The 21,916-nt window shown below is 53.4% G+C and overlaps 1 protein-coding gene across 1 annotated transcript in view; it reads right to left on the reverse strand.

Annotated features, from left to right (window-relative positions):
• LOC119952140 (importin subunit alpha-4-like) overlaps nt 1–21,086 on the reverse strand; it is a 51,542-nt gene extending 30,456 nt beyond the window's left edge. Inside the window, exons 1-2 of the mRNA XM_038775727.1 lie at nt 20,957–21,086; nt 15,519–15,563 (exon numbers count right to left, since the gene is read on the reverse strand). Coding sequence (XP_038631655.1) covers nt 15,519–15,560 — 42 coding nt within the window. The 5' untranslated portion in view covers nt 15,561–15,563; nt 20,957–21,086. The remainder of the gene's footprint in view (nt 1–15,518; nt 15,564–20,956) is intronic.
• Between the last annotated feature and the right edge of the window lie 830 nt (nt 21,087–21,916).

The following is a 21,916-nucleotide window of genomic DNA, read 5'->3' on the forward strand; positions in this document are numbered from 1 at the left end:
GCAGGATGCTTTTCCCAGACTGCTTCACTGTGATGCTGACTGCATGACACGCTTCCCAGACTGCTTCACTGTGACGCTGACTGCAGGACACTGTTCCTGTCGTGTTAAGCACACTGAGATAATATGAGCTGCAACTGGATGCAGCTATAACTGAAAGATACTCCAGATCTTGAAGTTAGTTCAACTTGATTTATTGAACCTGTCACAAAGTTCGCTCAGTTCTCTGTGAGTTCGACTCTCTGCTAACCTAAGTGTGAGTACTCTGTCTGACTGAACCAGGCTAGCTCTTTGCCAAGTGCTGTATATGTTATGTGATATATACACCCGACTCACTCTGTAGATGTCCCCAGTGGAAAGAGGTGGAGTGTGAGTGCCTCATGCCTTTTATAGTGGGAAACCACCCCAAAGTGTTCTGCCTGCTGATTGGTTAGGTCCTGTTCTCTGTGTTCATTAGCTGCCTGTCTGTATCTCATTATGTGCAAGTCTGCATATAGTGACATCTCCCCTTTTGAAATGTTTTTCTGTAGCACATGTGAAAGTATTTACATGTGTAGGCCGAAAACGAACTTATTTACATACAATGGCAGATGGGAACATATGTACATGTGAAAACAGGTGTCTAATGTGCGAAAATAGAACATAGCAAACAAAACAAATGTCTATAAGTCCAGTCTCTGGGGCTTGCATCTGATCCTGGGCCGGACAGGTGGTGGTGGGGATGACGGCGCCTTGATAGGCGGGATTGAAGCCTGACTGGTGGCCTCGTGGTTCGGGGTATCAGGAGGTGGCACAATAACAGATGGAAACAACAAAGAATGTGGTTGTGGGCAGGCAACTGTGCGCAGTGCCCGTCTGTTTCACCGCACAACAGAGCCATCAGCCATACGCACAACATACGATCGAGGAGCAGCCTGTTGAACAACAACAGCTGGAGCTGACCAGCCTCCATTAGGTAGTTTGATCCGAACAGCATCCGCCAGGGATAGCACAGGCAAATCGGTGGCATGAGCATCATAGCCCTGCTTTTGCCGGTCCCCGAGTTTCTGCACCTTCTGCAGAATCAGGAGGTGATCCAGGTCAGGCAAGTGTATGGCTGGAAGAGTCGTCCGCAGGTCCCTGTTCATCAGTTGAGCCGGTGACATGCCGGTAGACAGAGGGGTTGCCCTGAACGCAAGCAGCGCAAGGTTGATGTCAGAAGCAGAATCCGCGGCCTTGCAGACGAGCTGCTTCACTATGTGCAACCCTTTCTCAACCTTCCTGTTGGACAGCAGGTAATATGGGCTGGAAGTGACGTGTTGAAACTGATATACCTGGACAAATCTTGACTATTCTTGGCTGCTGAAGCAAGGACCGTTGTCACTCATGACAGTGAGTGGAATACCATGCCTGGAGAATGTCTCCTTACAGGCCTTGATGACGGTCTTGGATGAGAGGTCCGAGAGCTTCACAACTTCTGGGTAGTTGGAAAAATAATCAATGATTAACACATAATCAGGACCATTGGCATGAAAGAGGTGGATGCCCACCTTGGACCATGGGAGGGCACGATTTCGTGCTGCTGAAGCGTCTCCTTGCTCAGTGCTGGCTGGAAGCGTCTCCTTGCTCAGTGCTGGCTGGAAGCGTCTCCTTGCTCAGTGCTGGCTGGAAGCGTCTCCTTGCTCAGTGCTGGCTGGAAGCGTCTCCTTGCTCAGTGCTGGCTGGAAGCGTCTCCTTGCTCAGTGCTGGCTGGAAGCGTCTCCTTGCTCAGTGCTGGCTGGAAGCGTCTCCTTGCTCAGTGCTGGCTGGAAGCGTCTCCTTGCTCAGTGCTGGCTGGAAGCGTCTCCTTGCTCAGTGCTGGCTGGAAGCGTCTCCTTGCTCAGTGCTGGCTGGAAGCGTTGACAGGTCGGACAGTTGAGGACCATATTTGAGATGTCCTGACTAATCCCAGGCCAGTAGACAACTTGCCTGGCTCTGCATCTGCACTTCAGCACCCAGGTGTCCCTCATGGATTTGCCGGAGCACCAAGCTCTGTAGACTGAGTGGAATGACAATGCGGTCCATCAACCAACGTCAGGTTGTCCTTCACATTGAAGAATTGAGGGCACTGCCCTTTTTGCCAGCCATGGCGAGGTGGCGCATGAAACGCTGCAGAAGAGGGTCTTTGGCTGTCTCCTCACGAATGCGAATCACCTTTTCATCCGATGCCAGGAGGTTGCTGGCCCACAGCTGCACCTGTGATTCGATCTGTGGGATGAATGCCGGCAGGTTGGCAGGCAAGGTTACGGAGCGGGACAAGGCATCCACAATAATGAGCTCCTTGCCAGGCGTGTACACGAGTACATGTCATTCAGGTCCTTGTGGATAATGTGGACCAGAGGCCTGTGGTCCGTCTCGACAGTGAACATCGGCAGGCCGTAGAAATAATCGTGGAACTTGAGAATTCCAGTAAGCAGGCCCAGGCATTCCTTTTTAATTTGGGTATACCACTGCTCGGTGGGTGTCATTGCCCATGATCCGTAGGCAACCGGTACCCAGGATGAGGTGTCATCGCGCTGGAGCAACACCACGTCGATGCCGTCCTGGCTCGCATCTGTCGAGATTTTAGTTTCCCTGTCAGGGTCAAAAAATGCCAATACAGGTGCAGTGGTGAGCTTGGCTTTCAGCTCCAACCACTCTGCTTGATGAGCTGCCTGCCACTCAAAGGCAGTGGACTTTTTCACCAGGTGTCTGAGGGCCGTGGTGTGTGAGGCCAGGTTTGGGATAAACTTACCCAAAAAGTTTACCATGCCTAGGAAGCACAGCACTGCCTTCTTGTCTTCAGGGGTCTTCATGGCTTCGATGGCCTTGACCTTGTCTGTGTCCAGGCGCACACCCTGCTGAGATATCTGATCACCTAAGAAGTTAAGCGTCGACATACCAAAGCAACACTTGGCCCTGTTCAGCTTGAGGCCATTGGCATGGACATGGCGGAATACCCGCTGGAGACGAGAGGTGTGCTCTTCGGGGGTTGCGGACCAAATGATAACGTCGTCCACATACACACGAACCCCTTCAATGCCCTCCATCACCTGCTCCATGATTCTATGGAAGATCTCCGAGGCCGAGACAATGCCAAAGGGCATACAATTGTAGCAGTATCTTCAAACGATGTGTTGAAGGTGCAGAGCCTTCTGCTGGACTCATCCAGCTGGATTTTTGTGAAAAACCAGGCGTGTGCCATCTCACTTGTGGGTTCCTCCTGCTTCGGGATGGGGTAGTGTTCCCGCATTATATTCTGGTTGAGATCCTTGGGATCAATGCAGATGCGCAGCTCCCCCGACCCCGAAGGATTTTTTACAGATACCATCGAGCTGACCCAGTCAATCGGTTCTGTAACTTTGGAGATGATGCCCTGGTCCTGAAGATCCTTTAGCTGCGCCTTCAGGCGCTCCTTCAATGGAGCCGGGACCCGGCGTGGTGCGTGGACCACAGGCATGGCATCAGGCCATAACAGGATCTTGTACCGATATGGCAGAGTGGCCATCACGTCGAACACATCCGGATACTGAGCGAGGATGTTGTCAATGTCGGCTTGAAGATCCTCATTGGGGGAGGTTATTGTGTAGACCCCGCTGCACAAGATGTAGCTGCTTGCATGCCTGTGCGCCGAGCAGGGAGGCCCTGTCTGGCCTGACGATTTCAAACCTTAGCCTTGCGTGATTGTTCTTGTTGGAGACGAGCAGGTGGCAGGATCCCAGGGCTGTGATGGCATTGCCGTTATAGTCCAGGAGCTGGCAGGCTGCTGGATGGAGCTTGGGTGGCTTCTTGATGCAGTTGAAATCTGCCTGTGAAAGGAGATTGGCAGCAGCACCTGTGTCCAGCATGAACTGGATTGAGCATTGATTTACTTGCATCACCGCACGCCATTCGTCCGCAGAATCCACAGTGAGGATGGGCGGGCTCCATGATGATGTCGGTAAGGAAGGTTCACGTGTGGTAATGATGCCCACATGGTCGGGGACTCCAGGCAGTCGTCCTCTGGATCCGTTGTACTGCCAGGATCAGAATCCTGTAAACCTTGTTGGACACTCCGAACGTGCCTGCGTTGGAATGGGGAGCGCTGGCCCTTGACTGTTGGTGCAGACCCGCACACGGCTGCATAGTGTCCAGGCTTCCCGCAATTTAAACATCGCCTGTCCCTTTCAGGGCAGTGTCTCTTTGAGTGGGCGGTGCCGAAGTTCGGGCACGTCATGACATTGTTACGCTCCGTGCGTCGTCGCACATGCGCAGTGTGGTGATCGGCCGCTTCGTTATCCCATTTGCATCGCGCCTGCGTGGGGCTCCGGGAAGAGGGCGCAAAATGGCCGCTTTCATCAATGCTGAGGCGCTGCATCCGGGCAATGGCCAGCACACTCTCTGCCTCGTGGGAGGCTAGTTTCTCAGTTTCAGCCGATTTGTATTGGGAGTACCGATTTTAGGCGTGCTCACGCATTGTACATGTTTCAATCGCGACTGACTGGGTCATATTCTTGATTTTTAAAAACTGCTTTCTCGGAGAATCAGAGTGAACTCTAAAAACGATTTGGTCTCTGATCATGGAGTCAGCAATATCACCAAAGTTGCAGGACAGCGCTAGATTAGTTAAGAAGGAGTTGAAAGATTCATCTTTACCTTGTAGGCATTGTTTGAATATATAGCGCTCAAAGATTTCATTGGTGTCCACTTCACAATGACTATCAAACTTGTCCAGGATGGTCTGAAACTTTGTCTTGTCCTGGCCTTTGGTGTGATGGCTTCTCCTCTCCTTTTGAGAGGAGAAGCGCGATCTTTCTTGCATCAGACGCACCCTCGAGGTCTGAGGCTTCGATGTGCAGCAGAAACCTTTGCTTGAAAGTCCGCCAGTTGGCCCTGAGATTGCCGAAGGTCCGCAGCTGTTGAGGAGCCTGCATCTTCTCCATGGTGCCGGGATACATTTGCTGGTCTTCGCAGAACAGATTGAGGTAAACCACCTAGGGATAGCAGTCTTCTGGTACCATGTCGTGTTAAGCACACTGAGATAACACGGGCTGCAACTGGATGCAGCTATAACTGAAAGATACTCGACCTTGAAGGTACTTCAATTTGATTTATTGCACCTGTCACACAGTTAGCACAGTTAGAACACCCTTCCAAGACTGCTTCACTGTGACAATGACTGCAGGACACCCTTCCCAGACTGCAGGACACCGTTCCGAGACTGCTTCACTGTGACGCTGACTGCAGGACACCGTTCCGAGACGGCTTCACTGTGACGCTGACTGCAGGACACTCTTCCCAGACTACTTCACTGTGATGCTGACTGCAGGACACCCTTCCCAGACTGCCTCACTATGACGCTGACTGCAAGCATTCTTCCTAGACTGCTTCACTGTGATGCTGACTGGAGGACACCCTTCCCAGGCTGCCTCACTATGACACTGACTGCAGGCATTCTTCCCAGACTGCTTCAATGTGACGCTGATTGCAGGACACTCTTCCCAGACTACTTCACTGTGATGCTGATTGCAGGACCCCCTATCCAGACTGCTTCACTGTGACGCTGACTGCGAGGACACCCTTCCCAGACTGCTTCACTGTGATGCTGACTGCAGGACACTCTTCCCAGACTGCTTCACTGTGACGCTGACTGCAGGATGCTCTTTTCAGACTGCTGCACTGCAATGCACATATTTGGGAACACCATCATGTGCAAATATACCTCTCCAAACCACACACCATCTCACGTTGGAAAAACATCACTGACCCTTCACTGTCGCTTGTTGTAAATCTCTACCAAACCAACTGCTGTATTATATACACCATGTGGACTACAGCGGTTCAAGGCAGTGGCTCACCATAACTTTCTCTAGGATAATTAGGTATGGGCAATACTTGTTTGTCAAGCCAGCAATGTGCACATCCAATAAATGAATAAATAAAGCATGTGCTCTTGCCTCCACCTCACTCTCACTGGGGCCGTGCTCAGACCAGAGCCTCACTCTCGCTGGGGCAGCGTCCAGACCAGAGTCTCACTCTCGCTGGGGCCGCGCACAGACCAGAGCCTCACTCTCGCTGAGGCAGCGTCCAGACCAGAGTCTCACTCTCGCTGGGGCCGCGCACAGACCAGAGCCTCACTCTCGCTGGAGCAGCGTCCAGACCAGAGTCTCACTCTCGCTGAGGCAGCGTCCAGACCAGAGCCTCACTCTCGCTGAGGCAACGTCCAGACCAGAGTCTCACTCTCGCTGGGGCCGCGCACAGACCAGAGCCTCACTCTCACTGGAGCAGAGTCCAGGCCAGAGCCTCACTCTCGCTGGAGCAGAGTCCAGGCCAGAGCCTCACTCTCGCTGAGGCAACGTCCAGACCAGAGCCTCACTCTCGCTGAGGCAGCGTCCAGACCAGAGTCTCACTCTCGCTGGGGCCGCGCACAGACCAGAGTCTCACTCTCGCTGGGGCCGCGCACAGACCAGAGCCTCACTCTCGCTGGAGCAGCGTCCAGACCAGAGCCTCACTCTCACTGGGGCCGTGCTCAGACCAGAGCCTCACTCTCGCTGAGGCAGCGTCCAGACCAGAGCCTCACTCTCGCTGGAGCAGCGTCCAGACCAGAGCCTCACTCTCGCTGGGGCAGCGTCCAGACCAGAGTCTCACTCTCGCTGGAGCAGCGTCCAGACCAGAGCCTCACTCTCGCTGGAGCCGCGCTCAGACCAGAGCCTCACTCTCGCTGGGGCCGCGCACAGACCAGAGCCTCACTCTCGCTGGGGCAGCGTCCAGACCAGAGCCTCACTCTCGCTGGAGCAGCGTCCAGACCAGAGCCTCACTCTCGCTGGAGCAGCGTCCAGACCAGAGCCTCACTCTCACTGGAGCAGCGTCCAGACCAGAGTCTCACTCTCGCTGGAGCAGCGTCCAGACCAGAGTCTCACTCTCGCTGGGGCCGCGCACAGACCAGAGCCTCACTCTCGCTGGGGCAGTGTCCAGACCAGAGCCTCACTCTCGCTGGGGCCGTGCTCAGACCAGAGCCTCACTCTCGCTGGGGCAGCGTCCAGACCAGAGCCTCACTCTCGCTGGGGCCGTGCTCAGACCAGAGCCTCACTCTCGCTGGAGCTGCGCTCAGACCAGAGCCTCACTCTCGCTGGAGCTGCGCTCAGGCCAGAGCCTCACTCTCGCTGGAGCTGCGCTCAGACCAGAGCCTCACTCTCGCTGGAGCAGCGTCCAGACCAGAGCCTCACTCTCGCTGGAGCAGCGTCCAGACCAGAGCCTCACTCTCGCTGGAGCAGCGCTGAGATCGAGAAATACAGCACAGAACAGGCCCTTCGGCCCACGATGTTCTGCCGAACGTTTGTCCTAGGTTAATCATAGGATTTTGGACTCTAAGGGCAATTTATCATGGCCAATCCACCCAACCTGCACATCTTTGGACTGTGGGAGGAAACCGGAGTACCCGGAGGAAACCCACGCACACACGGGGAGGATGTGCAGACTCCGCACAGACAGTGACCCAAGTCGAAATCGAACTTGGGACCCTGGAGCTGTGAAGCAATTGTGCTATCCACAATGCTACCGTGCTGCCCTTAAGAAGAAGTTAACCTACACTCCATTATTCAACCCTAATCCATGTACCTATCCAATAGCCGCTTGAAGGTCCCTAACGTTTCCGACTCAACTACTCCCACTACTCTCTGGGTAAAGAACCTACCTCTGACATCCCCTCTATATCTTCCACCATTTATCTTAAATTTATGTCCCCTTGTAATGGTGTGTTCCACCCGGGGAAAAAGTCTCTGACTGTCTACTCTATCTATTCCCCTGATCATCTTATAAACTTCTATCAAGTCTCCCCTCATCCTTCTCCGTTCTAATGAGAAAAGGCCTAGCACCCTCAAACTTTCCTCGAATGACCTACTCTCCATTCCAGGCAACATCCTGGTAAATCTCCTTTGCACCCTTTCCAAAGCTTCCACATCCTTCCTAAAATGAGGCAACCAGAACTGCACACAGTACTCCAAATGTGGCCTGACCAAGGTTTTGTACAGCTGCATCATCACCTCACGGCTCTTAAATTCAATACCTCTGCTAATGAACCCTAGCACACCATAGGCCTTCTTCACAGCTCTATCCACTTGAGTGGCAACTTTCAAAGAACTATGAACATAGACCCCAAGATCTCTCTGCTCCTCCACATTGCCAAGAACTCTACCGTTAACCCTGTATTCCGCATTCATATTTTTCCTTCCAAAATGGACAACCTCACACTTGTCAGGGTTAAACTCCATCTGCCACTTCTCAGCCCAGCTCTGCATCCTATCTATGTCTCCTTGAAGCCGACAACAGCCCTCCTCACTATCCACAACTCCACCAATCTTCGTATCATCTGCAAATTTACTGACCCACCCTTCAACTCCCCCATCCAAGTCGTTAATGAAAATCACAAATAGCAGAGGACCCAGAACTGATCCCTGCGGTACGCCACTGATAACTGGGCTCCAGGCTGAATATTTGCCATCCACCACCACTCTCTGTCTTCTATCGGTTAGCCAGTTTGTTATCCAACTGGCCAAATTTCCCACTATCCCATGCCTCCTTACTTTCTGCACAAGCCTACAATGGGGAACCTTATCAAATGCCTTACTAAAATTCATGTACACTACATCCACTGCTTTACCTTCATCCACATGCTTGGTCACCTCCTCAAAGAAGTCAATAAGACTTGTAAGGCAAGACCTACCCCTCACAAATCCGTGCTGACTATCCCTAATCAAGCAGTGTCTTTCCAGATGCTCAGAAATCCTATCCCTCAGTACCCTTTCCATTACTTTGCCTACCACCGAAGTAAGACTAACTGGCCTGTAATTCCCAGGGTTATCCCGATTCCCTTTTTTGAACAGGGGCACGACATTCGCCACTCTCCAATCCTCTGGTACCACCCCTGTTGACAGCGAGGACAAAAAGATCATTGCCAACGGCTCTGCAATTTCATTTCTTGCTTCTCATAGAATCCTTGGATATATCCCGTCAGGCCCGGGGGACTTGTCTATCCTCAAGTTTTTCAAAACGCGCAACACATCTTCCTTCCTGACAAGTATCTCCTCAAGCTTACCAGTCTGTTTCACACTGTCCTCTCCAACAATATGGCTCCTCTCGTTTGTTAGTACTGAAGAAAAGTACTTGTTCAAGACCTCTCCTATCTCTTCAGACTCAATACGCAATCTCCCGCTACTGTCCTTGATCGGACCTACCCTCGCCCTAGTCATTCTCATATTTCTCACATATGTGTAAAAGGCCTTGGGATTTTCCTTGATCCAACCTGCCAAAGATTTTTCATGCCCTCTTAGCTCTCCTAATCCCTTTCTTCAGTTCCCTCCTGGCTATCTTGTATCCCTCCAGCGCCCTGTCTGAACCTTGTTTCTTCAGCCTTACATAAGTCTCCTTCTTCATCTTAATAAAACATTCAACCTCTCTTGTCAACCATGGTTCCCTCACTCGACCATCTCTTCCCTGCCTGACAGGGACATACATATCAAAGACACGCAGTACCTGTTCCTTGAACACGTTCCACATTTCAATTGTGTCCTTCCCTGACAGCCTATGTTCCCAACTTCTGCACTTCAATTCTTGTCTGACAGCATTGTATTTACCCTTCCCCCAATTATAAGCCTTGCCCTGTTGCACGCACCTATCCCTCTCCATAACTAAAGTGAAAGTCACAGAATTGTGGTCACTACCTCCAAAATGCTCCCCCACTAACAAATCTATCACCTGCCCTGGTTCATTACCAAGTACTAAATCCAATATGGCCTCCCCTCTGGTCGGACAATCTACATACTGTGTTAGAAAAGCTTCCTGGACACACTGCACAAACACTACCCCATCCAAACTATTTGATCTAAAGAGTTTCCACTCAATGTTTGGGAAGTTGAAGTCACCCATGACTACTACCCTGTGACTTCTGCACCTTTCCAAAATCTGTTTCCCAATCTGTTCCTCCACATCTCTGCTGCTGTTGGGGGGCCTATAGAAAACTCCCAACAAGGTGACTGCTCCTTTCCTATTTCTGACTTCAACCCATATTACCTCAGTAGGCAGATCCCCCTCGAACTGCCTTTCTGCAGCTGTTATACTATCTCTAATTAACAATGCCACCCCCCACCTCTTTTACCATCCTCCCTAATCTTGTTGAAACATCTATAGCCAGGGACCTCCAACAACCATTTCTGCCCCTCTTCTATCCAAGTTTCCGTGATGGCCACCACATCGTAGTCGCAAGTACCGATCCATGCCTTAAGTTCACCCACCTTATTCCTGATGCTTCTTGCATTAAAGTATACACACTTCAACCCATCTCCTTGCATGCAAGCACTCTCCTTTGTCAGTGTTACCTTCCCCACTGCATCAATACGTGCTTTGGCGTCCTGAATATCGGCTTCCTTAGTTGCTGGACTACAAATCCGGTTCCCATTCCCCTGCCAACTTAGTTTAAACCCTCCCGAAGAGTACTAGAAAACCTCCCCCTCAGGATATTGATGCCCCTCTGGTTCAGATGCAACCCGTCCTGCTTGTACAGGTCCCACCTTCCCCAGAATGCGCTGCAATTATCCAAATACCTGAAGCCCTCCCTCCTACACCATTCCTGCAGCCACGTGTTCAACTGTACTCTCTCCCTATTCCTAGCCTCGCTATCACGTGGCACCGGCAACAAACCAGAGATGACAACTCTGTCTGTCCTGGCCTTTAACTTCCAGCCTAACTCCCTAAACTTGTTTATTACCTCCACACCCTTTTTCCTACCTACGTCGTTGGTACCAATGTGCATCACGACTTCTGGCTGCTCACCCTCCCCCTTCAGGATCCTGAAGACACGATCCGAGACATCCCTGGCCATGGCACCCGGGAGGCAACATACCTTCTGGGAGTCTCGCTCGCGACCACAGAATCTCCTATCTATTCCCCTAACCATTGAATCTCCTATTACTATTGCTTTTCTATGCTCCCCCCTTCCCTTCTGAGCCCCAGAGCCAGACTCAGTGCCAGAGACCTGGCCGCTGGGGCCTTCCCCCAGTAGGTCATCCCCCCCAACAGCATCCAAAACGGTATACTTGTTTTGAAGGGGAACGGCCACGAGGGATCCCTGCACTGTCTGCCTGTTAGTTTTCTTTCCCCTGACTGTAACCCAGCTACTCTTGTCCAGTACCTTGGGTGTGGCTACCTCCCTGTAACTCTTCTCGATAACCCCCTCTGCCTCCCGGATGATCCGAAGTTCATCCAGCTTCAGCTCCAGTTCCTTAACAAGGTCTCTGAGGAGCTGGAGTTGGGTGCACTTCCCACAGGTACAGTCAGCGGGGACACCAGTGGTATCCCTCACCACCCACATCCTACAGGAGGAGCATGCAACTGCCCTAGCCTCCATCCCCTCTTACTTTACAGAATTAGCTTCCCCGTGGACCAACTGGACCTCCGCCCTCTGACTCTGCTTCCAGTCAGCTGTACTCTAAACTCCTGGCTCCCTTCACGCTCTTTGATAAATATAGGAAATGAAATGTAAGGAGCACCTTATTCCCTCCTCACCTAACTCCCTCAGTCATCAAACTCTCACTGTAGCACTCAAATGCAACCAGTTCAGCACTCCCTCAGTCACCAAACTCTCACTGTAGCACTCAAATGCAACCAGTTCAGCACTCCCTCAGTCACCAAACTCTCACTGTAGCACTCAAATGCCACAAGCTCAGCACTCAGTGCAAACAAAGTCTGCACTATAACTAGCTCAGATTTATACTGTGACTCTGGCCTCTGAAAACTGGCCTAATCCAATTAACTAATTAACAAGTTCCAGCTGCAAGTAAGTACAAGTAGAACCTTGTTCAAAGCTGTTTCAAAATTCACCTTCTTATAGACCAAACAGCAACTTTTAAGTTAATTAACTAAATAAAATACTAGACTTTAAATAAAAATGAACCCTTATACTCCCTCAGTCACCAAACTCTCACTGTAGCTCTCAAATGCAACAAGCTCAGCACTCAGACCAATGTCTCACTCTCGCTGGAGCAGCGTCCAGACCAGAGCCTCACTCTCGCTGGAGCAGCGTCCAGACCAGAGCCTCACTCTCGCTGGAGCAGCGTCCAGACCAGAGCCTCACTCTCGCTGGAGCAGCGCTCAGACCAGAGCCTCACTCTCGCTGGAGCAGCGTCCAGACCAGAGCCTCACTCTCGCTGAGGCAGCGTCCAGACCAGAGCCTCACTCTCGCTGAGGCAGCGTCCAGACCAGAGCCCCACTCTCGCTGAGGCAGCGTCCAGACCAGAGCCTCACTCTCGCTGAGGCAGCGTCCAGACCAGAGCCTCACTCTCGCTGGGGCAGCGTCCAGACCAGAGTCTCACTCTCGCTGGGGCCGCGCACAGACCAGAGCCTCATTCTCGCTGGGGCCGCGCACAGACCAGAGGCTCACTCTCGCTGGAGCAGCGTCCAGACCAGAGCCTCACTCTCGCTGGGGCAGCGTCCAGACCAGAGCCTCACTCTCGCTGGGGCCACGCACAGACCAGAGCCTCACTCTCGCTGGGGCCGCGCACAGACCAGAGCCTCACTCTCGCTGGGGCCGCGCACAGACCAGAGCCTCACTCTCGCTGGAGCAGCGCTGAGACCAGAGTCTCACTCTCGCTGGAGCAGCGTCCAGACCAGAGTCTCACTCTCGCTGGAGCTGCGCTGAGACCAGAGCCTCACTCTCGCTGGAGCAGCGTCCAGACCAGAGCCTCACTCTCGCTGGAGCAGCGTCCAGACCAGAGCCTCACTCTCGCTGGGGCCGCGCTCAGACCAGAGCCTCACTCTCGCTGGAGCAGCGTCCAGACCAGAGTCTCACTCTCGCTGAGGCAGCGTCCAGACCAGAGCCTCACTCTCGCTGGGGCCGCGCTCAGACCAAAGTCTCACTCTCGCTGGAGCAGAGTCCAGGCCAGAGCCTCACTCTCGCTGAGGCAGCGTCCAGACCAGAGTCTCACTCTCACTGGAGCAGCGTCCAGACCAGAGCCTCACTCTCGCTGGGGCCGCGCACAGACCAGAGCCTCACTCTCGCTGGGGCCGCGCACAGACCAGAGCCTCACTCTCGCTGGGGCAGCGTCCAGACCAGAGTCTCACTCTCACTGGAGCAGCGTCCAGACCAGAGCCTCACTCTCGCTGAGGCTGCGTCCAGACCAGAGCCTCACTCTCGCTGAGGCCGCGCACAGACCAGAGCCTCACTCTCGCTGGGGCCGCGCACAGACCAGAGCCTCACTCTCGCTGGGGCCGCGCACAGACCAGAGCCTCACTCTCGCTGGGGCAGCGTCCAGACCAGAGCCTCACTCTCGCTGGGGCCGCGTCCAGACCAGAGCCTCACTCTCGCTGGGGCCGCGTCCAGACCAGAGTCTCACTCTCACTGGGGCCGCATCCAGACCAGAGTCTCACTCTCGCTGGAGCTGCGCTGAGACCAGAGCCTCACTCTCGCTGGAGCTGCGCTGAGACCAGAGCCTCACTCTCGCTGGGGCCGTGCTCAGACCAGAGCCTCACTCTCGCTGGAGCAGCGTCCAGACCAGAGTCTCACTCTCGCTGGAGCAGCGTCCAGACCAGAGCCTCACTCTCGCTGGGGCCGCGCACAGACCAGAGCCTCACTCTCGCTGAGGCAACGTCCAGACCAGAGCCTCACTCTCGCTGGGGCCGCGCACAGACCAGAGCCTCACTCTCGCTGAGGCTGCGTCCAGACCAGAGCCTCACTCTCGCTGAGGCTGCGTCCAGACCAGAGCCTCACTCTCGCTGGAGCAGCGTCCAGACCAGAGCCTCACTCTCGCTGGGGCCGCGCACAGACCAGAGCCTCACTCTCGCTGGGGCCGCGTCCAGACCAGAGCCTCACTCTCGCTGGGGCCGCGCACAGACCAGAGCCTCACTCTCGCTGGAGCTGCGCTGAGACCAGAGCCTCACTCTCGCTGGGGCCGTGCTCAGACCAGAGCCTCACTCTCGCTGGAGCAGCGTCCAGACCAGAGCCTCACTCTCGCTGGGGCCGTGCACAGACCAGAGTCTCACTCTCGCTGGAGCAGCGTCCAGACCAGAGCCTCACTCTCGCTGAGGCAGCGTCCAGACCAGAGCCTCACTCTCGCTGAGGCAGCGTCCAGGCCAGAGCCTCACTCTCGCTGGAGCAGCGTCCAGACCAGAGCCTCACTCTCGCTGGAGCAGCGTCCAGACCAGAGCCTCACTCTCGCTGGAGCCGCGCTCAGACCAGAGCCTCACTCTCGCTGGAGCAGCGTCCAGACCAGAGTCTCACTCTCACTGGAGCAGCGTCCAGACCAGAGCCTCACTCTCGCTGGGGCCGCGCACAGACCAGAGCCTCACTCTCGCTGGGGCCGCGCACAGACCAGAGCCTCACTCTCGCTGGGGCAGCGTCCACACCAGAGTCTCACTCTCACTGGAGCAGCGTCCAGACCAGAGCCTCACTCTCGCTGGAGCTGCGCTGAGACCAGAGCCTCACTCTCGCTGGGGCCGCGCACAGACCAGAGCCTCACTCTCGCTGGAGCTGCGCTCAGACCAGAGCCTCACTCTCGCTGGAGCAGCGTCCAGACCAGAGCCTCACTCTCGCTTGAGCAGCGTCCAGACCAGAGCCTCACTCTCGCTGGGGCCGCGCACAGACCAGAGCCTCACTCTCGCTGAGGCAACGTCCAGACCAGAGCCTCACTCTCGCTGAGGCAGCGTCCAGACCAGAGTCTCACTCTCGCTGAGGCAGCGTCCAGGCCAGAGCCTCACTCTCGCTGGGGCCGCGCACAGACCAGAGCCTCACTCTCGCTGGGGCCGCGCACAGACCAGAGCCTCACTCTCGCTGGAGCAGCGTCCAGACCAGAGCCTCACTCTCGCTGGAGCAGCGTCCAGACCAGAGCCTCACTCTCGCTGGAGCAGCGTCCAGACCAGAGCCTCACTCTCGCTGAGGCAGCGTCCAGACCAGAGCCTCACTCTCGCTGGAGCAGCGTCCAGACCAGAGCCTCACTCTCACTGGAGCAGCGTCCAGACCAGAGCCTCACTCTCGCTGGGGCCGCGCACAGACCAGAGCCTCACTCTCGCTGGGGCAGCGTCCAGACCAGAGTCTCACTCTCGCTGGAGCAGCGTCCAGACCAGAGCCTCACTCTCGCTGGGGCCGCGCACAGACCAGAGCCTCACTCTCGCTGGAGCAGCGTCCAGGCCAGAGTCTCACTCTCGCTGGAGCAGCGTCCAGACCAGAGCCTCACTCTCGCTGGGGCCGCGTCCAGGCCAGAGCCTCACTCTCGCTGGAGCAGCGCTGAGAGCAGAGCCTCACTCTCGCTGGGGCCGCGTCCAGACCAGAGCCTCACTCTCACTGGGGCCGTGCTCAGACCAGAGCCTCACTCTCGCTGGAGCCGTGCTCATGGTGAAGTAAATACATTGCCTCTGTTTCACTGAAGAGGTGGGTGCTGCGATTGTAGAACCACCAGGACTGGCTGACAATTAATTAATGGGGTTTATTTGGAGAAAGGACTCAAACCGAAAGCAAGTCCAGCAAGAAGCTAACAGCTGACTGAGGCACCAATACTTGCCTTTCGTAACTCCACTGTGATTTCATTCCGCTGCTTTCGCATTGTCTAGAATATTAAAAAGGAGAAACGCATCATTAGTCAGTGATTACAACAAACCATAATTTCCTCCCAATGATTTTACAGATTAAATGCACCGAGTACTTAACAAAACAGACATACTACTTGCGCAATTCTTTTCAAATCCCAATAAATCTTTCAGGAATGACAGCAATCGCGACAAATAAGAAACAATATATTTCAGCATTTGTTAGAGGCTGACTGGGGGCGGTCACTATTCAAACATAATCCAAGAATGGATTCTCACTCAGTTCCACAATTCGTATTTTGTACTTGTTCCCATTGTGAGGTTTTAGAATAAAAGCAAAATACTGTGAATGCTGGAAATAGAAAAAAAATGGTGTAAAAACCCAGCAGGTCTGGTAGCATCTGTGGGGAGAGAAACAAGGTTAACATTTTGAGTCTGTATGACTTCTTCAGAGTTGAAGAGAGGGAGAAATATGCTGGATTCTATACTCTAACAGAAGGGGTGGAACAGAGTAGGTTAGGGATAGGTGGAAATTTTTATAAGAGGTTATATTTTAAATTCTCTTATAATTCAAGGAAAAATGGAGCATGTAACCTTCTAGTTCCCCTTGAAGATAAGCCTATGTCACCTGGTTACCTTGTGGACTGGAAGCCTAGTTCACATCCAACTGAAACAGAATCAGAATTGTAGAAAATACAGTACAGATGAGGCCCTTTGATCCATCGAGTCTGCACCGACACATGACAAACACATGGCCTACCTACCTAACCCCATTTGCCAGCAATTGGTCCATAGCCTTGACTGTTAAGACGTGCCAAGTGCTCATCCAGGTACTTTTAAAGGATGCGAGGCAACCCGCCTCTACTCCCCTCCCAGGCAGCGCGTTCCAGCCTCAACCCCCCTCCCAGGCAGCGCGTTCCAGCCTCTACCCCCCTCCCAGGCAGCGCATTCCAGCCTCTACCCCCCCTCCCAGGCAGCGCATTCCAGCCTCTACCCCCCTCCCAGGCAGCGCATTCCAGCCTCAACCCCCCTCCCAGGCAGCGCGTTCCAGCCTCTACCCCCCTCCCAGGCAGTGTGTTCCTGACCGTCGCCACCCCCCCAGGCAGCGCGTTCCAGCCTCTACCCCCCTCCCAGGCAGCGCGTTCCAGACTCTACCCCCCCTCCCAGGCAGCGCATTCCAGCCTCAACCCCCCTCCCAGGCAGCGCATTCCAGCCTCTCCCACCCTCCCAGGCAGCGCATTCCAGCCTCTACCCCCTCCCAGGCAGCGCGTTCCAGACTCTACCCCCCTCCCAGGCAGCGCATTCCAGCCTCTACCCCCCTCCCAGGCAGCGCGTTCCAGCCTCTACCCCCCTCCCAGGCAGCGCGTTCCAGCCTCTACCCCCCTCCCAGGCAGCGCGTTCCAGCCTCAACCCCCCCTCCCAGGCAGCGCGTTCCAGCCTCTACCCCCCCCTCCCAGGCAGCGCGTTCCAGACTCTACCCCCCTCCCAGGCAGCGCATTCCAGCCTCAACCCCCCTCCCAGGCAGCGCATTCCAGCCTCTACCCCCCTCCCAGGCAGTGCGTTCCAGACTGTCACCACCCTCCCAGGCAGTGTGTTCCTGACCGTCGCCACCCCCCCAGGCAGTGTGTTCCAGCCTCTACCCCCCTCCCAGGCAGTGTGTTCCAGCCTCTACCCCCCTCCCAGGCAGTGTGTTTCCTGTTCGTCACCACCCTCCCAGGCAGTGTGTTCCTGACCGTCACCACCCTCCCAGGCAGTGTGTTCCTGTTCGTCACCACCCTCCCAGGCAGTGCGTTCCTGTTCGTCACCACCCTCCCAGGCAGTGTGTTCCTGACCGTCACCACCCTCCCAGGCAGTGTGTTCCTGACCGTCACCACCCTCCCAGGCAGTGTGTTCCTGACCGTCACCACCCTCCCAGGCAGTGCGTTCCTGACCGTCACCACCCTCCCAGGCAGTGTGTTCCTGACCGTCACCACCCTCCCAGGCAGTGTGTTCCTGTTCGTCACCACCCTCCCAGGCAGTGCGTTCCTGTTCGTCACCACCCTCCCAGGCAGTGTGTTCCTGACCGTCACCACCCTCCCAGGCAGTGTGTTCCTGACCGTCACCACCCTCCCAGGCAGTGCGTTCCGGACCGTCGCCACCCACCCAGGCAGTGTGTTCCTGACCGTCACCACCCTCCCAGGCAGTGTGTTCCTGACTGTCACCACCCTCCCAGGCAGTGTGTTCCTGACCGTCACCACCCCCCCAGGCAGTGTGTTCCTGACCGTCACCACCCTCCCAGGCAATGTGTTCCTGACCGTCACCACCCTCCCAGGCAGTGTGTTCCTGACCGTCACCACCCTCCCAGGCAGTGTGTTCCAGACCGTCACCACCCTCCCAGGCAGTGTGTTCCATGACCGTCACCCCCCTCCCAGGCAGTGTGTTCCTGACCGTCACCACCCTCCCAGGCAGTGTGTTCCTGACCGTCACCACCCTCCCAGGCAGTGTGTTCCTAGACCGTCACCACCCTCCCAGGCAGTGTGTTCCTGACCGTCACCACCCTCCCAGGCAGTGTGTTCCAGACCGTCACCACCCTCCCAGGCAGTGTGTTCCTGACCGTCACCACCCTCCCAGGCAGTATGTTCCTGACCGTCGCCACCCCCCCAGGCAGTGTGTTCCAGCCTCTACCCCCCTCCCAGGCAGTGTGTTCCTGACCGTCACCACCCTCCCAGGCAGTGCGTTCCTGTTCGTCACCACCCTCCCAGGCAGTGCGTTCCAGACCGTCACCACCCTCCCAGGCAGTGTGTTCCTGACCGTCACCACCCTCCCAGGCAGTGTGTTCCTGACCGTCACCACCCTCCCAGGCAGTGTGTTCCAGCCTCTACCCCCCTCCCAGGCAGTGCGTTCCAGACCGTCAACACCCTCTGGGTAAAAATACTTTTCCTCAAATCTGCCCTAAACCTCCCGCTCCTCACCTTGAACTTGTGTCCCCTCATAACTGACCGTTCAACGAAGGAAGAATAGCTGCTCCCTATCCACCCTGTCCATGCCCCTCATAATCTTGTCCACCTCGATCAGGTTGCCCCTCAGTCTTCTTTGCTCCAGAGAAAACAACCCAAGCCTATCCAACATAGAACATAGAACGATACAGCGCAGTACAGGCCCTTCGGCCCACGATGTTGCACCGACATGGGAAGTCAAAAACTAAAGGCCATCTAACCTACACTATGCCATTATAGAATTTACAATGCAGAAGGAGGCCATTCGGCCCATCGAGTCTGCACCGGCCCTTGGAAAGAGCACCCTACCTAAGCGCACACCTACACCCTATTTTGGGATTAGGGGATTTGGGTAATATACCTATTGAATGTCACATTGACAATAAATCCCTGTGGGAAAATGTGCACTCTACAAAAAGTGTCAATGAAAAAAGGTTAAGGATAGACATCGCAAGTTTGAAGGACAGAGGGGAGATAGCAAAAATGAAATGGGTTGACAGTAGCTATCAATTGTGAGACTGTTTTAGAAAAAGAGGGGCTAGCTTACAGAAACTTTCGGATATTGTTAATGAAGGGCGCCTGTTTTTTTTCTTCCAAAAATTTAAAAAAAGAGGGAAAATTGCATGTGTGTTCTTGAGTTTCTTGTAATTTTGTTTTCATCTAATTATTTTTTTCTCCAAGGAAGGGGCGACTGTTAAGGAATGGGTTAAGAGACATTCCAATTAGTTGTCTTATTTATGTGAAGTATCCAATAATTGACACTGATATGTAAAAGGGCTTCAGGTGGCCCTTGTGTCAGGTGATGTGACGTTGGTCTGCTGAAGTAAATTAAAGGTGTTTGCGGAAAAGCAGCAGAACCTTTGACTCTATACAACAGCAGCTAAACGTCTAACACCCCTGACTGTAACCCAGCTATTCTTGTCCTGTACCTTGGGAGTGGCTACCTGCCTGTAACTCTTCTCTATCACCCCCTCTGCCTCCCGGATGATCCGAAGTTCATCCAGCTCCAGTTCCCTCACACGGTCTCTGAGGAGGTGGAGTTGGGTGCACTTCCCACAGGTGTAGCCAGTGGGGACACTGGGGGTGGTATCCCTCACCACCCACATCCTACAAGAGGAGCATGCAACTGCCCTAGCCTCCATCCACTCTGATCTTACAGAATGTAGCTGCCCTGTGGACCAATTGGAACATCGCCCTCCGACTTTGCTCCCAGTCAGCTGCACCCGCTGTAAACTCCCAGCTCCCTTCACGCTCTTTGAGGACGTTTTGGAAACAAAATCAAAGGAGCAACACGCTCCCTCCTCACCTAACTCAGTCACCAAACTCTCACTATTGCACTCAAATGCACCCAAAGTCAGCACTCAGTGCAAACAAAGTCTGCACTGTAGCTGGCTCACCTTTATACTGTGACTCTAGCCCCTGAAAACTGACCTAATCCAATTAACTAATTAACAAGATCCAGCTGCAAGTAGCACCTGTTTGAAGCTGATTGAAAAATCACCTTCTTCTAAACCCAAACAGCAACTTGTAAGTTAATTAACTAAAGAAAGACTAGACTTTAGATAAAAATGAAGCCTTAATATCCCTGTCATCAAACTCTCACAATAGGACTCAAATTCAGCACTCAACCTAAGTGTCCCATATGCCATTTTCACCACCCTATTGACCTGCCCCCCTGACTTCAGAGATCTATGGACAAACACACCAACGTCTCTTTGTTCCTCGGAACTTCTCAGTGTCATGCCATTCACTGATACTTCCTTGTCAAATTTCTCCTTCCAAAGTGTATCACCTCACACTTTTCAGGGTTAAATTCCATCTGCCACTTAACTGCCATTTTACCATCCCGTCTATAACAGAGGTGACAAAAATGATTGACGAGGGAAGGGCTGTGGAAGTTGTCTACATAGACTTTAGTAAAGCATTTTTATAAGGTCTCTCATGGCAGGCTGGTGCAAAAGATTAGATCACATGGGGTCAGGGGTGAACTAGTTGGATGGATCCAGAACTGCCTTGGCTATAGAAGACAGAGGGTAGCAGTGGAAGGGTGTTTTTCCGAATGGAGGCTTGTAACTAGCGGCGTTCCGCAGGGATCAGTTCTGGGATCTCTGCTCTTTGTAATATATATAAATGACTTGGAAGAAAACGTAGCGGGTCTGATTAGCAAGTTTGCGGATGATACTAAAATTGCAGGAATTGTGGATAGTGATGAAGATTGTCAGAGAATACAACAGGATACAGATAGGCTGCAAAACTGGGCAGAAAAAAGCAGATGGAATTTAACACGGAGGAATACGAGGTGATGCATTTTGGTAGGTCCAATTCAGGTGGGAGCTTTAAGATAAATGGCAGAACCAGAGAGAGATCTGGACGTGCAGGTCCACAAATCCTTATAAGAAGCAGCATAGGTGGAAATAGTGGTAAACAAAGGTGCTTACCTTCAGAAGACGGGGTATCGAGTATAAAAGCCCAAAAATTATGTTACAATTAAATAAAACATTGTTTCGGCCACATTTGGAATACGGTGTCCAATGCTGGTCACCGCACTAACAGAAGGATGTGGAGGCTTTGGAGAGAGTACAGAAAAGGTTTACCAGGATGTTGCCCGGTATGGAGGGTATTAGCTATGAGGAGAGATTGAATAAACTGGGATAAGCTAGCACTTTTCCAGGAGACGGAAGCTAGCACTTTTCCAGGAGACACATCCGGCGTGAGACTCATCCAGAGTGGGGATTGAAACTTGGTAATTTGGTGCAGTGAGGTAATTCGGTACAGAGTGTGAGGAGGTGCTTTTTAACCCTGGTAAGTGACTGGTAAGTAGTCTCTCTTTTTCTTTTCATTGTCTAATTTATTTATTTTTATATTGAAATTCTAGTTGTTTAAGTTTACCAAGGGTTTAAGACATGGCAGGAGATCCCAGACCCGTGTCATAAGAACATAAGAACTAGGAGCAGGAGTAGGCCAACTGGCCCCTCGAGCCTGCTCCGCCATTCAATTAGATCATGGCTGATCTTTTGTGGACTCAGCTCCACTTTCCGGCCCGAACACCATAACCCTTAATCCCTTTATTCTTCAAAAAACTATCTATCTTTACCTTAAAAACATGTAATGAAGGAGCCTCAACTGCTTCACTGGGCAAGGAATTCCATAGATTCACAACCCTTTGGGTGAAGAAGTTCCTCCTAAACTCAGTCCTAAATCTACTTCCCCTTATTTTGAGGCTATGCCCCCTAGTTCTGCTGTCACCCGCCAGTGGAAACAACCTGCCCGCATCTATCCTATCTATTCCCTTCATAATTTTAAATGTTTCTATAAGATCCCCCCTCATCCTTCTAAATTCCAACGAGTACAGTCCCAGTCTACTCAACCTCTCCTCATAATCCAACCCCTTCAGCTCT

The sequence above is a fragment of the Scyliorhinus canicula genome, chromosome 17 (assembly GCF_902713615.1).
Source record: "Scyliorhinus canicula chromosome 17, sScyCan1.1, whole genome shotgun sequence".
Lineage (NCBI taxonomy): Eukaryota > Metazoa > Chordata > Chondrichthyes > Carcharhiniformes > Scyliorhinidae > Scyliorhinus > Scyliorhinus canicula.